The sequence below is a fragment of the Opisthorchis viverrini genome (assembly GCF_000715545.1).
Source record: "Opisthorchis viverrini unplaced genomic scaffold opera_v5_22, whole genome shotgun sequence".
Taxonomy (NCBI): domain Eukaryota; kingdom Metazoa; phylum Platyhelminthes; class Trematoda; order Opisthorchiida; family Opisthorchiidae; genus Opisthorchis; species Opisthorchis viverrini.
Window position 1 is genome coordinate 731,240 of NW_008751678.1, and position 14,979 is coordinate 746,218.

At 45.6% G+C, this 14,979-nt stretch overlaps 1 protein-coding gene across 1 annotated transcript in view; it reads right to left on the reverse strand.

Annotated features, from left to right (window-relative positions):
• Window positions 1–13,103, reverse strand: part of T265_01953 (hypothetical protein) — a gene marked incomplete at both ends in the record, with an annotated part of 28,355 nt that extends 15,252 nt beyond the window's left edge. The window contains 6 exons of the mRNA XM_009166091.1: window positions 717–829; window positions 2,070–2,162; window positions 2,589–2,700; window positions 4,464–4,835; window positions 6,785–6,935; window positions 12,912–13,103. Of these exons, the coding sequence (XP_009164355.1) occupies window positions 717–829; window positions 2,070–2,162; window positions 2,589–2,700; window positions 4,464–4,835; window positions 6,785–6,935; window positions 12,912–13,005 (935 nt within the window). The remainder of the gene's footprint in view (window positions 1–716; window positions 830–2,069; window positions 2,163–2,588; window positions 2,701–4,463; window positions 4,836–6,784; window positions 6,936–12,911) is intronic.
• Window positions 13,104–14,979: the final 1,876 nt, after the last annotated feature.

Sequence of the window (14,979 nt, forward strand, 5' to 3'; positions counted from 1 at the left end):
CAGTAATGATGAGAACGATCCAAACATCAGTGACTAAGAGAATGGAAAAAACAGCATTACGTGCTCCTCCAGGCTTGTAATAACAATACAGAGTCACTGAGACTCACCCCGGTCTTGGACAGAATGCCGGCCATTCAGAGCAAAGGCCTACAGATCAGATGATTGGGACTGATTCTCGCCAATCACGTTTCGTCGCCCCGCGAAAAAAGTTAGCAGACCACTGCCCCACCGAATCAATCGTACACTACCCCTTCATGTTCATAGTGAGCATTCGTAAGGGAGCTCATGCGCGTGGAGGTCACGTGGTTGGGTGAAGTAAGTATACATGTTCGTGTGTTCAACTAAGAATGGATGAAGTAACTGCACAGTTAAAGTTAACATGAAAAGACATGAAGGCTCTTACGTCCGATACCCCAACCGAGGAATGAGAACTTGGGGAAATAAGCAAGAATGGTTCGGAAGTCTCTAAACCAGAGTTTCCTTGGGTTCAGGAAATGACCGTCAAAGGGGGCATGCCCATCACATCAAACGAACATCAGCCCAAAGGTTGCGAATCGCTTTGGGCTGTTTGGCATTTGCACCTGATCGACTTCCATGCAAACCAATTTTAGAGGTGTGCGAGGATGCGTGTACAAAAAAGTATCTTTACGTAACGCAACTCAAAAGATTGACAGATTCGTCCACACTGTCAGTGAGCGTAAAAAAACAGAACTCACCTTAGTTGGCGGGTCGCAAGTTCGGATGGACAAGGAAGACTAATTGTTAAACGCTCCGGCGAAGACTTACGGACAGACAGCTGACTGAGCAAAGATGGTATGGTGGGTGTCAACTAGAAGGTAAACAGAAAAGTGAGACGCCATTGTCAAGATTGTCCGATGGAGAATTGGGCAGCTGAATATAGTCTTTTGCTCTTCGAGGCTCAAACGGAGGAGAAACGCTGTAAAACACTTCTCAATCTTTCAGCTTACAATTAGCTTGACGCGACGAACGTGTAGTCACAGATTCAAGACATTTGTTTCCAACGCACAAAATATGGGTACTTGTTCTAAAAATAAACTGGAACCCGTCAACCGAAGAACCATTTGAGGATACGACACTGTGTCACGTACAACTGAAAGTTGACTACCCTGCCAGTAAGGCGTTTGTGCGGACTTGGAACCCATTCTGGAGGTTTAAAACAAGCAATGTTGAGCCCCTGGCCTGTGTTGGCTACATGGGATGTCATTCGGAGGAGGCAGCTAGCTCAGGTGATGCACCTTAGAGATCTACTGGGACTGACAGAATGTTTTGTGACCTAGACAGGCAAACGAATATTGGAATCATCTCACAAATGGCACATTCTATGGAAAGATGGGAAATAAAAAGTGGGAGATCGATCCTATCAAGTGGGACAACCATGGCAGCTGGCTGTATTTTTGTCTTAAGGGAGACTACGTCTTTTCTGGGAATGGTATCCCATAGAGGATACCCTCGAGGGGGTCTGTGAGTGACACGGAAGGCTTTTTGTAAACCCCTCTGGGAAGCAATTGTATGCGAAGCCACCATAGTCCGGAAACTCATGAAAAAAAGCCATATTGCAAGCGCATGTGAACAAAAAGGTTGGACACGAAACAACTGCAATCCTACCTGATCTGAAGGAAGAACAACATTGGCATTCCTTTGAGACATAGGCTGAATACCCAGTGCGGGGCGTGAGTTGCAAACCAGGGTCGGTGAACACATTCTCCGTTGCTTGGACGCTGGATCGGTTGATGCAGAATATGGCTTTGGTTTCTGTTTCCATGGCAAACTGGAAGGGATGGAATCAACCGAACACCAAATACGGGTCAATTAACAGAACGAAATGACAAACGTCTTTAATATTGTGGAAGTTAAAGATGTGTTCACACATAAAACTACGCGACCGGCCGTGTGGGATACAACCGAGTTTAGATGTGAATCTAAAAGTTAGGATGCCTAAGATGCCTAACATAGGGAAAACAGAGACCCTTATTCGGAGTGCGGGTTTAAAAATCTCTTTATTAGGTTTGGAGAGGAGAATTTCGCTAAGTGTTTCCACCCCAACTCACAACACCAATAACCTGGTGTGCAAGTTTGTGGGGCACCGGGAAAGGTGATACACAAACAGTTGGATCGTCATAACGCCGCCGCCTACTAAGTGGCTGTGTATGAGGAAATCAAGAAGTGAAACGTGAAGGCGGGTGGAAACAAATAGCATAGTCACTTTCGTTTGAAACAGACACAATTACACAGCAGACATTTCATTTGGTGGGATGTGCATAACGGATAAACTAGTGCTGTATATGGTCGTTTTGCAGGTTACTGCTACATATCAAAGGATCTTCACCACTAGTATAATTTCCTATTGTTGGCGCAAAATGAAATAGTACCGTAGTCTTTTTGGACCTCGAGTCGGTGGCGCAGGATTCCAAAAGATGTGCACTGTTGATAATTCCCAATAAGAATCCAACAGATATAAAGTGCTTCTCTGTTTTTCAGCACAGGCTGGTTTCACTTACAGGGCGAAATCTCCATTAGAAATTCCCAACTCTCCTAGCACTACCAGCCCAGGGGAAGAATAAAATTACCCAATGAGTGAAGCTTCCATGTGAGAAGTTGTGAGTTGAGGAACCAGTCAACACGCGTGACCACGCGACGTGGTCCCCCTGCTTCTCGGCTTTCCAGCATAGATCAGCTTCACTAATAAGAAAAAATTGACTAAACAAAAAATCAAAGAGCTAAAAGAACTGACTGGATGTTGTCAACTGTTCAAGAGGTACATGAGTGACTGGGTCGAACGGTACGTCACGTGAGAAAAGTGAACTCAGAATTCGCATCAATCCGTTGAAACAGTAATCCTGCTGTGACCGTTTGGACACACTTGGATCGATATCGATGGTCTGCTGGACAGCGAAATGACCCACTCGAATTGATCACGTGACCAGCGTCAACAAACTGTCGAGTGATATAGCTTCCGATCATACTATTAAGTTAAGCGAGAGATCTTTGGGAAGCATCAGACACGGAGTACCGGCTCTTGATCGCCTGACACACGGACAGTAATTGGTGCCTTGGCCGAGGTGCCCTAGACTGTGTCCATATGGGGGGCTTGTCTGTTTCTTGCACCTTGAAGAACGAATTTCCAACCAGGTTGACCTGGCGGAGTGTTAAACACTCAAGCCAACCACCAACTAAATGTGGCGGTTCTTGTTTGGGAAATACCCCGGAGATCCGTACGGGCTTGCACACAAAGTCCTTTGAAGGTGTACGGCTTGAGAGATGAATAAAAGTTTGACTATAGTGCTACCCCCCCCCACTGTGCTAACCCCTGTATAAGCTTAGGCAACCTGGCAGTATCCCAGCCCTCGTGCTTCCTTCGGGTGGCATGGCAGCTAGGCACTGAAAGGGTGTTACAAGTGAACGTGGGGCTATCTAGACTGAATTAGCCCTCGTGTTCCTTCGGGTGGCATGGCAGCTAGGCACTGAAAGGGTGTTACAAGTGAACGTGGGGCTATCTAGACTGAATTATGTATTTAATTCGCCACATAGTAGGTGCGGTGCTAAGAACTGGGACTGCAGTTAGCCGGTAACTTGCTGCAATAATCAAGTGGCAACTGAACCGGACTATGACAATCTAGGCTTGGTTGGAAATCAGAAAAATCTGGGCCTCAATTACAATCAAAATTAAAAATCCCACCACGACCTAATGAAGAGCAGTTTTCCATTCCTCGGCTGATGTTGGATGTAGTGCTGACAGAAATAAGACACGTGAGATCAGCACCAGACACTACACCAGACTAATTCCCCAAGAGATGTGGAACGGCAACATCCTTCCGTAAACTCGTTAACGAGTATCAGTACAATTATGTGATATATTGGACACCAAAAAATGAAGAAAGACACGAGCAGTTCTTCGTTCGACCTACTTCTATAATGACAAATTCAGGCCAAGGACCATTTACTGCGTCCCCACAAGCAGATGAATCCTAATGATTGAACATCATCTCATTAATCACATTCCACCAAGACCTGAAAAATCCATAAATGGTGCCCACTGAACAGATATATGAAAAATTATAAACACTACAAGTCGTTCCGAAACAGCCCGCGGCAACCCACTCCTTGGCTTTCATCAGCTTCATTCTAGAATGCTGCAGTAACGATGTGCCTTGTGTAGCACAGTCATCAGTACTTCCTGGAGAACGTAGAGGATCACACCAAATCAGAACCTGTCAGCCCAAAGTGGGCAAATCTAACAGCTTGTGACGTAAATTCGTTGGAAGGAGGTTTTCTTCAGACACTGCACAACCCGAAAATGTGTCCATTCTAACGACCTAACCCGTTCTTCGAAATACAGAAGAATATGCAGTAAAGTGAAGTGACAACTGAACCCCAGGCGAAAGTTTAGAGTGAGTAGGACATGCAAGAATCAAATTTAACAGATGATACGGAGAGCAACTCACAGTGGTTTTTTTGCAGTACTGGGCGGGCGGTTCTCTTTGCTCCCCAAGAAAGTCGTCAACATACTTCGTCGCAGTATATGTTCATACCGTCGTCGGACATCGAGTGCAGTACGAGGTCGAGCAGTGTTCATTGATGACAACTGGGTGGAAATGAGATCCCAATTGGGACCATTTAAGTAGTACAAATTGAAAAGTGTGATATCTTCGTGTTCTGACCATGGTCGCCTTCTGGGTCGACTTCGGTTCCGTTCGTTAGGTGGTGGACATGTGATAGACCCCAAGTAGATGGACATCGGGGGCTGAGTGTGACGAGTACAGCTATTAGGTGAATTAAAATTTGACTGAATGAAGAACAACTGTGAGATGACGCTACTAAAAACATTAACGCGATAATAAAAAAAAGTGCCGTAAGGTCAAAATGCATAAATCGAGGGGGGTTAAAAATGTACGTTTCCAGTTGAAGTGACCTAGTTGCCCAGAAACTTATGCTTGGTTACAAGCTGGCAAGAATCTTGAAAATAGTCTGGATTAACGAGTAACGGCAACGCATTATCCTCTGATTAAACATGATTAGATTGGATTTGGTTGTTTTAACCCAGGGAATGTTGATTCGACGCAATTGGAATTCCTAATACATAAATCCACTAATTTTCATGTGCCCAACATCCGAGTAGTAGGGGAGACTGTTGCAAGGAACCGTTCGCGTCATTTTCCATATGACACCATTCAAACAGCGACGGCTACCTATGGACAAAGCGAACTAATGCTTTCGCAATTCGCCCTCGGTTTATTTACCGTGTGTACATCACTCGATGTAAAGGACTATCACCGTCGGATTCACAGTGCATATGCAGCATCAAAACTAGGCACTGTCGCTCTAAGGCTACAAAATAACAGAAACATTTGACTTGAAATGAAACGCAGATAACGACGAATGAGACCTTTATCGGACCGCAGTAGAAGTCCAGATGCTACCGATATGCGCAACAAAAAACCAGTAAGGAGAGAGAGTCCGATACCAGCATGAAGCATGTGGTAGATATTGTGGAATACAATTATCAAGGTATATCTAGCAGATGATCGATGGTTGCTTGGAAGAACACTTTGGAAATTGCGCTACTGAATGTTTGGAACTGCTACCAGCAGTATGAACCAACAATGGTATTTATCGGAAGCTTTTTCTGTTAACTTTGGGAATTGAATATGTCAAGCGTTTCATGCACATGTGATTCATCTAGACAAGCACGCTTTCCCATTACGAAAGCCCGAGATCCAAAAAAGTGCAGTGTTACTGGTTCCATATTCCAAGTTGTCTGATACGATATACATATACTGATTAGTTCCACGAGCTGGGCGTTACTTCAAAGTTGCCTGAATTTAGAGTACTCTTCTTTTTCCTGAGTGAGGATTATTTTGACGATAATGTTCAGAAGGATTAAATATCTATGAAGAAGGTTGTGGGAAAAGCTGCTCCGGTTTCACAAGGACTTCTAGCTGATGTAATTAATTGAGATGCTTTCTGTCGACTGGTGAATTGATATAAAAATGACATGCGAAGAATTATGGGGTGGTTGGCCCAAGTTCGTCAGCATCTAAATCGAAAGGGCTCGTGTCCGAGTTCATATCCACCGACTCGTGAAGGGTGTATGGGTACATAAAGGCAATCCGACCAGAATACACTGCGTACAATGACCTTCATAAGTGACAAAACAGAAGATCCCCTTCTTCACAGTATTCGGGTTTCAAGTAAGCGGTGGACACCTTTATTAATCCACGCACCGATCACCGTAAAAGAATATCCCCAGTTTAAGGATGGTCACGCTATTGGTCAAGAAATCACCGTAGAACTCACGACCACTTCAGTCCCCTAGACCAATCTATCACAAAGGCTATTCACCTGTCCATCGATTTACGATTGATAACACGTTATCGCGGACATTTTATGCACGGGCGACATCTGTATCTATATTCCATCTCCTTTTGCTCAACGCTTATCATATGCAAATTTGAGGCAGACGTCTCGCAGGCATGAATTTATTTGTCTCTGTGTGTATTGTCTTTATTCATCAGCGAAAACCTTTCTATATATAGTCCAACTGGACAGGACGGTTAGGATACCGCCGAAGCCTGAATAGATGCCCCCTAACAGGAAATCGCACCCAACATTCCAGGTTACCTCGGACTAATCTAGCCATCTGAGACACATATGAAAAACGTCCTGTGTGAGGCCTTAAAATGAGATTCGGATCACCTTGTAAACTGAATTCTCACGGAATTGCACAGTTGGAAAACTGAAAGAAACAAATACTGACAGCACTCACGGTTCTGCCTGCCCGGATGAGTGTACACAAGCCTCAGTCGAAGCTAGATGGTTAACCGATTGTGGATCGAGAGCCGGATAGCAGAGTGATTTCGGCGGCCCGTCAAGGCAAGCCAACAAGGCGGGAGTTGTCGTACGTTGATTAGAGACACCTATGGCAATAAAAAGATCAGAAGGTTTTGATATGATAATTCGAAATGTGGGGCACCACTACAAGCATCACATCGGTTAAAATAGCTAGTGCAAGTAATTATGACGAGAAGTGGGCGTAGGGGGAGCAGAGTTGTCAATAAGTAGAACAAACAAAGCTAACAGCACCCGAACAGTCACACTTGTTTGATTAGTCCTCCAATAATCAAAAAAGACATGAAGTCCTGCAAGCAGGGAAAGCCAAGTGGCTCCGACGGCATAGCAACTACAAAAGATTGGTGCACAAGGAAAGAATACGAGTAGTGTGACATCGAGTTCCGGTATAGCATGCTTGGTAAACGCAGTGCGCAGTCTTACAACAACTCGTCTCTTTCTCAAGGGACAAGCAAAATCAACGACGGTAATATTCACACAGATCACCATCCCTCACAGGGGGTGACCCTCCGAACCGACACAACCGGAGACCACATGAACCACATGCACTTCACTCTTGCTAGAGCCGCATGAGGTTGATAACCCAGGGCGCTGGTGCAACAAATTCGGCATAGTCGCAAGCTGTTTCCCCAAGTTATGATCACATGAATTCACAACCTCGAATCAAAGACTACTATTTTAAACATGTGCGAGGGAAATGTTAATTGCAAACAACTGATTATATCAGATAACCGCACAGACTAAACCAATATATCCACCTCTGCTTCCCTCAGGAAGAACACATCGTTCTCTGAATTCACCTCGTCAGATTAAGAAATCATAGCCTTCGAAGGATCGTGCCGTCACTTCAACCTCTTCTTTCCACTGTTCGTGGAAGAATACTGCATAGTCTAACTGCTTACTTCATCCTCCATAGTGTGATAATCTAGTCAATCACCTCCAATGTGATAACAGTGGCCAACTCCTTTGATATCATGAAGGCAAAACTGTTCATCCTGAGCTACGCGTGGGAAAACCTGGTAAGGCCACGTGCCCAATACATTTTGGTGTATATTAATGCACCAAATTACCGATGGCTATTGAGTCGTGTTACATCAAACACAAACTAGAAGCATTGATTAAAGCAAGCCAATTCGAGTGACTGAAAGGGATGGCATCCTGTACTGCGCATAACTTTGTCGATCGGACGGATGGAGGCGGTATTTTTCAGTACGAAAATTCCCACAACCAATCTCATACATTTTAACCAACGGCGTACATAGTTGCTTTGGCAGTGTCGTATGCTCACTTTCACCGCAACGGCCTCCACTCGATTGGTGCGCTCGTGACGTTGAAATATCCTCGCACTCACCGATTCTGCCAGGTCACTGGAAAATACACCGAAATATTCCGATTAAAAGATGCACCCAGTTCACCGAGTCTAGGGACGGTGGTTTGGATCCCTGGCGAGGCAGGATAGAAGGTGAAGAGGAGGTTACAGTGGACATGCCTTTTCAGAAGCCCGTGGGCACCGGTAGGCAACTATGCTGTTCTGACGCAGGCGGGTATAGCGGGCAGATGCCTTACTAGCCTTCCATCACGGTCCGTAGCGAACAACTGCTACACCTAATCTCGTGCCTATTTCGGCTGCACGGATAGAGAGCTACGGTAAAAAAAAGACAACAAGCAGGTATTGTAGCAAACTATCACGCTGTGGAATTTCGGTGTCCGACAATCGTCTGTCAAGTTTTTTACTTCATAAAGAGCACCCAAGGCTGTCAGTTATTTGACCAGATGCATTTATTGAGCTCCAGTAATCATACACATCCCACAAAACTCCCGTCAATGTCTTATCGAACAATACACAACTTATGACGGACATACTTACTCACTGAACATGGATACAATGGAACAAAGGACCAAAGTAGGTTCACAAGTTTGTGGGCATCAACCGCCGGGTCACCGTATTTAGAAGTGTTGACCGATCGACAGAATCCAAAACGGCCATCAAGTTAAGGGACACCAAAAATGTGCTGTTTTTAAATAAACCGTTGCCATAACACCTGATGGAGTGTTACGATCAGGTTGATGAACCCTCTGCACGGTCAAAATCCTGCTCACGGGCTAGGTTTTCGCGAGCTCCCTCAAGAAGCCAAAGAAGCAGTGGTGCCAGAAGTCGCGTTATAAAAGTAGAGTGTGGTTTGACACCTCTGCGGTTACTAAGTTTACTGTGAATATCTTTTTTGAAGATGGGCGCCATTATTTATTGACCCCGATTTGTTTGGACCCCTTTTTCTCAGAGGAGGTAAATATGCTACTCAAGCATTGAGTGAGAAATTTCCTGCCCTAGTGAACACGGTGGGCAGAAGGTCGTTGAGACACGGGACACGATTAAGTTTGCCTCGAGTACTTCTGAGATAGAAGGAATCTACACATTCACAGTCCACGTTTTTGCCAAAGACAGGGAGCCCGAATTGAAAGTCAGACGGCCAAATGAACTGTTCTTTGGAGTGTTCTGTCTAACGGTCCAAAGGTTCTCTTTTTGCTACCGCATAACCATGATTTATTTGAAGGCCTTATTGTGAAGAAAATAATAAAGGTGGGCGAGGAAGAGACTTGGTACTAGCTTCCTGCAATCATTCCGAGGCATCTACACCCGAAGACACTCATTCAGGCAATCTGGATAGAACCTGACAACAAGAACGCCACTGATATCGGTTGACACCCAAATCTTGCAGCGTCTACAACCAGGCACAGTTGGAATCACGCGGTTTACATCCTGGGAGGCGAGTAGCTTCACAACGGCACCCAAACGTCTCGTAATCTCCTTCATACCCGTCGGCCAGGTTAAGAGTTGGCCACACTTTGCTTCCGTCACTCTGAATTGGACACTGAAAACAGCACTGTTCGGGAAACAATGGTTCGGCATACACAATACATGACCTAACCAACGCAGCTTCTCGTGGTAGACACATTCCTTAAAGGAAGTCCTCGTTGCACAACCGAAAACTTGCTTTCCAATCGCCTTGTTAGGGATTCGCCGTCACCAAACCACATGAGCTACGGTTCTGAGATAACGATTTTCAAACAACTAAAGACGTCTCAGTTCCACTGGTCGAGCAGGCCAAGACTCACAGTCATACAATAAAACAGCTCGCCAAAGCAGAGCAATTCCATTCACCAACTTCGAAAAGTTTGAGTAGCTCAAGTGTATTGAGCTGACCTGACGAGGAAGCTACTGGACACGCATAGTCAAGCGGATAACGAGGATTGCTTGGAGGTTGAATGGAAGTGAATGAAAGAGGCTATGCTCTGAGCTTCTAGAATGAATGGTGGATATTGTTGAGAACAGCTGGTCTTTCTGGTGCCAGAATGGTCATGGCAGAAATGAGCGACTGTGATCGTGTAAGCAGTTCCATGAACCACCGGATAATCAGAAGTTTGAAGAATGACAGAGAAAGTTGGTGGATTTTGAAGGCTCAGGAGATGAAGAACGTTTCTGCTGCAGGCAACAGCCACGCCTGTATCAGCTGATTCGATCAACCAGAAAAAAGAGAAGTGTCAGTGAAACTATATGTAAAAAAGAGGGCATGGTAATTAATTCGCTCAATCGCCGTCTTGAGCGATAGGCTGAGGACTTCCAAGAACGGCTCAGCCGGTCTCCTACAACACAAATGGGAGAAGCCAGCGGGACTGAAGAGAACATGGACACTAGTCCGCCGTCAGCAACGAAATCCAGCGTGAGATATCAATCCTCAATCACGATAAGAAACCTGCCCGGAGGGTTTGAACCCCGCACTCTTCAAAGGTGGCGAGGTCCTGGTGACCAGTCTGACAACCGTACTGCAAAAAATTTGGAACTAAACCCAAACACCAGTAGAAAAGGGCTCCTCGACTGTCATCCCAGTTTTCAGGGCATGAGAACGTCATGCGAAAACCATCGTGGAGGGTTTGAAGCACTCTTCAAAGGTGGCGAGGTCCTGGTGACCAGTCTGACAACCGTACTGCAAAAAATTTGGAACTAAACCCAAACACCAGTAGAAAAGGGCTCCTCGACTGTCATCCCAGTTTTCAGGGCATGAGAACGTCATGCGAAAACCATCGTGGCATCAGCCTGCTCTCTGGCATTCTTTTGCGCAGACTGACCGATTATCACGAGAGACAGATTCGTGAGGATCAAGCTGGGTTTTGCCTCGGTCAAGGATGCATCGAACATATCTTTAACTTGAGACAAGTTCCTGAATAGCGCCACTCATTCAGACACACAACATTAGTCGTTTTTCTTGATCTGAAAGCTCCTTTTGACTCTGTCCATTGCCAGAAACTTCGGCAGTGTCTAGCAATCAAGGTTGTCCTGGCGAATTTATACCCTTTATGAGGCTTTGTATGCGAACTTCTCTGGGCGCGCACAAGTGTACGGAAGCTCTCGCCTGCATTCACCACATGCAATGGTATAAGACAAAACTGCCCTCCTCAACTTTGTTACTGATGTACTGTTCGAAATTTTTTTGCCTGCCCCTGAAACTTTCGGGGCGTTCCACTACAGACATTGATTACACGGACGATTTTGCTCTCCTTGGTTCAAATCCTTCAAAAGTGCAAACCATTTTAAATAACTTGAATAACGCTGCCGCACGGTTTGGAATGAGCTTCACACCTGCAAAGTGTAAAGTGCTGTTACAAGACTGGAGGAGCCAACCCAAATCTCGCCCGCAGATGAGCCGATCGACGTGGTAGGTTTGTTTACCTGGGCTGTTGTATAAGTTCTAGTTCTAGTTCTAGTTCTAGCTGGATATGAAATTACTTCTCGATTCGGGAAGTCCAGGACAGTTTTTACCAACCTTCGACACTTATGGATCCGGCGTGAAGTGAGCTTGTCCGTCAATGGCACAGTTTACGTTGCGGCAGTATAATCCATCCTGCTTTATGGATCATAGACGTGGCCTCTACATGCAGAGAACATACAAAAGATGTCACTGTTTGACGATCGGTGCCTCAGAAGCATTGGTCGGGTCCGGTGGGAACATCGGATCAGTACTGTTGAGGTACGCCAGATGGTCACAGGAGGGAGGAACTCGCCCGTGATAGGTGAATTACTCACGCTCCATAGGTTATGTTGGTTAGGACATGTACTCCAGATGCCAGAAGAGCGTTTGCCTTGCAGAGCTCTTTTCGCCCAGCCCTGTGCTAAGTGGAAGAGACCGAAAAGTGGACAGTGTACGACCCGGCAACAAAATACGAAAACGCTAAACAGTAAACTTAGTCGGGTTGACAACTGCTGTCATCCTGGATGGGAACCCCGGGACTCGACCCACCAATAGTTAACCACACTGGCTGAATTGCCCAGTCGCGTAGGCAGCGACGCTCGTGCACTCAAGCTGTTGTCTACAATGCGCAGCTACTCAGTTCCAGATCTAATCAAACACATTATCGCCTCCAAGGCTTGGCTGTATGTTCCACACTCCCACTTTCCGGTGATCAAAAATGTAGCAGCTTGAACCAATGTGCCTACAGTACACGCTTTACAGCTGATAAACTTGATTGACATAACCCAAGAAGTCACTCCCAATTACATACAGTGAGCAACAACCCCGGAACGGCCACTAAGATGGGATCCCTCAAAAGTTAGCCGACCAAACTGAGCATTTGTATCACCTGCCTAAATCATGACATTTGTACTTCTAGCTGGCAGGCTGAACAATCCAGACTCCGCAACATATCAAAATATCCTGTTTACCTTCGTCTGGAGGACCGAAGCTCAGTGCCAGTAACATGCGGTCGTTAGTGCTTTGGAGATTGTTTACAGCTTCATGAAGCTGTGTACTTTAAATCGAAATCGCCCATTCGCCTAACCCTGCGTAAAACACCACACAACGCACTAGCGCATCTGTTTGTGGCTTCTACGTGAAATCCAGAAATAAAAAGATACAAAAATAATTCATCAGCACCACCACCATTATCTTCAGCGCGAGTGCCTGACTGCTGTAAAAACAAAGTTGTGCAGGGATGCGCTTGAAGGTAGCAGCTGAAGGGCGGGAACCTGACCTATTCACAAAAGAACTTACCATTTTGAGCAGCGGAATCAAATGGAGAAGCCCATTCCGTAACAGCAGACGGTATAATCGACATGGAAATTATGATTTCGACATCAAGTAACATTCAGGACTGAAAAGCCTAAATTTCACAAATCTGTCTAGGCTCCCGGTGAATGGCTCTGGATATCACATCGAAAGCATGTTTTGGCAAGTAAATCTGCTGTAAAAGATAGAACATAGGACTGTGATATGAAAAGGAGAATACAACGGGATAAACTTTCGATGGACATGTGCTGTCCATCAAAAACAGCCACTGAGAATATAGCACAATCCCGATATACGCTGCACCAAAAGGATCTATGGAAAACATGTACGCAGTTGACCAGGTATTCACCAGTTGTCAACATGGCATTTTCGTTAAACCGTCACATCGGGTACCCATGAGGAATAAGAGCTCTGTACGATAGGTTTTCCGTGCCCCGACAGTGAAGCTTGTCAGTCAATGATGTTACGGTAGCGGAGCATCGGCGTTGAACACTGATGTCATGCTGTCAATGATGAACCGAACCTGTGCCTAGCTGTTATGCCACCCGAAGGAAGCACGAGGGCTAAGATACTGTCAAACTGTCCGAGCCTAGACAGGGGAAGTCGAGAGGCAGAGGTCAGAATCGAACCACGAACCTTCTGTTCAGTAAATTCGCGCTTTGACCACTGAGCCAACTAGCCGCTTATGAACCTAAGGGGAAAATGGAACCTCCGGCATTCGGATTGTCATATGATACACAACTCATCTGTTATTCCTGCCAGCTGCTTGTGTGTGGTGGCTAACAAGCCACCGTACGACGCTGCGGTAGATGGACTGAACTTTAGAAAACCGGACGCCTCGTTTTCGCGACTGGTAAAAACTCGCCATATTACATAAAAAGCACCGTATGGGTGGCGGAATTGGTTACCTTGAACAGCCCGGATCGTAGATAGTGGTGCTTAACTACTATGCAACCACTCAGAAGACAATGTACTGACAAAGGAATAAGGGAATAAAAAGAAATGCAGCGGGGATTCGCGGCAGTATTACTCAGTCTCTGAGAAGGTTGAACTAACAGTGCCCACATCTTCAGATAGCACTGAAATACACAAAACCCAACACTGTTGGAGCAAAATGGCACCAGCTAGACGGTTCCAAGTGCAACTCGAAGCATAAGACGATAGACATACTTTAGTTGGACAGCCTAGTTAAAGCATGCACTCAACTGCAGCCTGTTTTGTACCAGATCAAACAGGATTTCCAGCGACGTACACTCCATCAGGAAAGAATAAAGATGATACCTGATAACTTGAGTGAATTCCCGGTGAACAACATCGTTGAATGGTGTACGGTTCCTCGGCACGCAACTATGGTGCTTGTCATGCAGGAAAAATTGAGAGGCAAACATCTCTGAAGACATAATCCTAATTTTTGACGTTTAAGAACACTAAGGCGAGAACATCCCACCTGAGGACAGACTTGGTTACCAGCCAGCCTGGGAAGTGAAGTGCTTTCGTCAATATGGCATAAGTATACAATAATCTTCGTTTTACTGACCAAACGGCATTTTGAGGACTACCATAGACAGACCCAGTTTTAAAGACGCAAGGCGTTATCCACCTCGCCAAAGGAATTTCTTGGTTAGTCTTCATCATCATAGTCTAAGAATGGAAGAGAGTGTGTGAGGGAGGCGACCTAATGCTGGCTTATCGCAAGCATTTTTTTGTTGCATACACCTCCAAACGTTCATCCAGACAACCTGGAAAGGAACTGACAACATGAACGTCACTGACATCGATCAGCTGCCATTTCTTACAACGTCTCCAGCGAAGCGCAGGAAGGTTCATGGGGACCCAATCATTAAGGCGTACCACACAAAAAACAATCAAAATTTTCACACTCTTCTGCCAAGCCACTGGTTGCAAACCTCGCGGTTCTCACCATTCTGAAGCAGGCACGGAGAACAACACTGGTCTCGGTAGACGGTGCACCGGCATGCGCGGCACATGACCGAGTCACCGCAATTAATAGTGCTGGATGTCTTCCGCGAAGGAAATAACTGCTGCACAAACA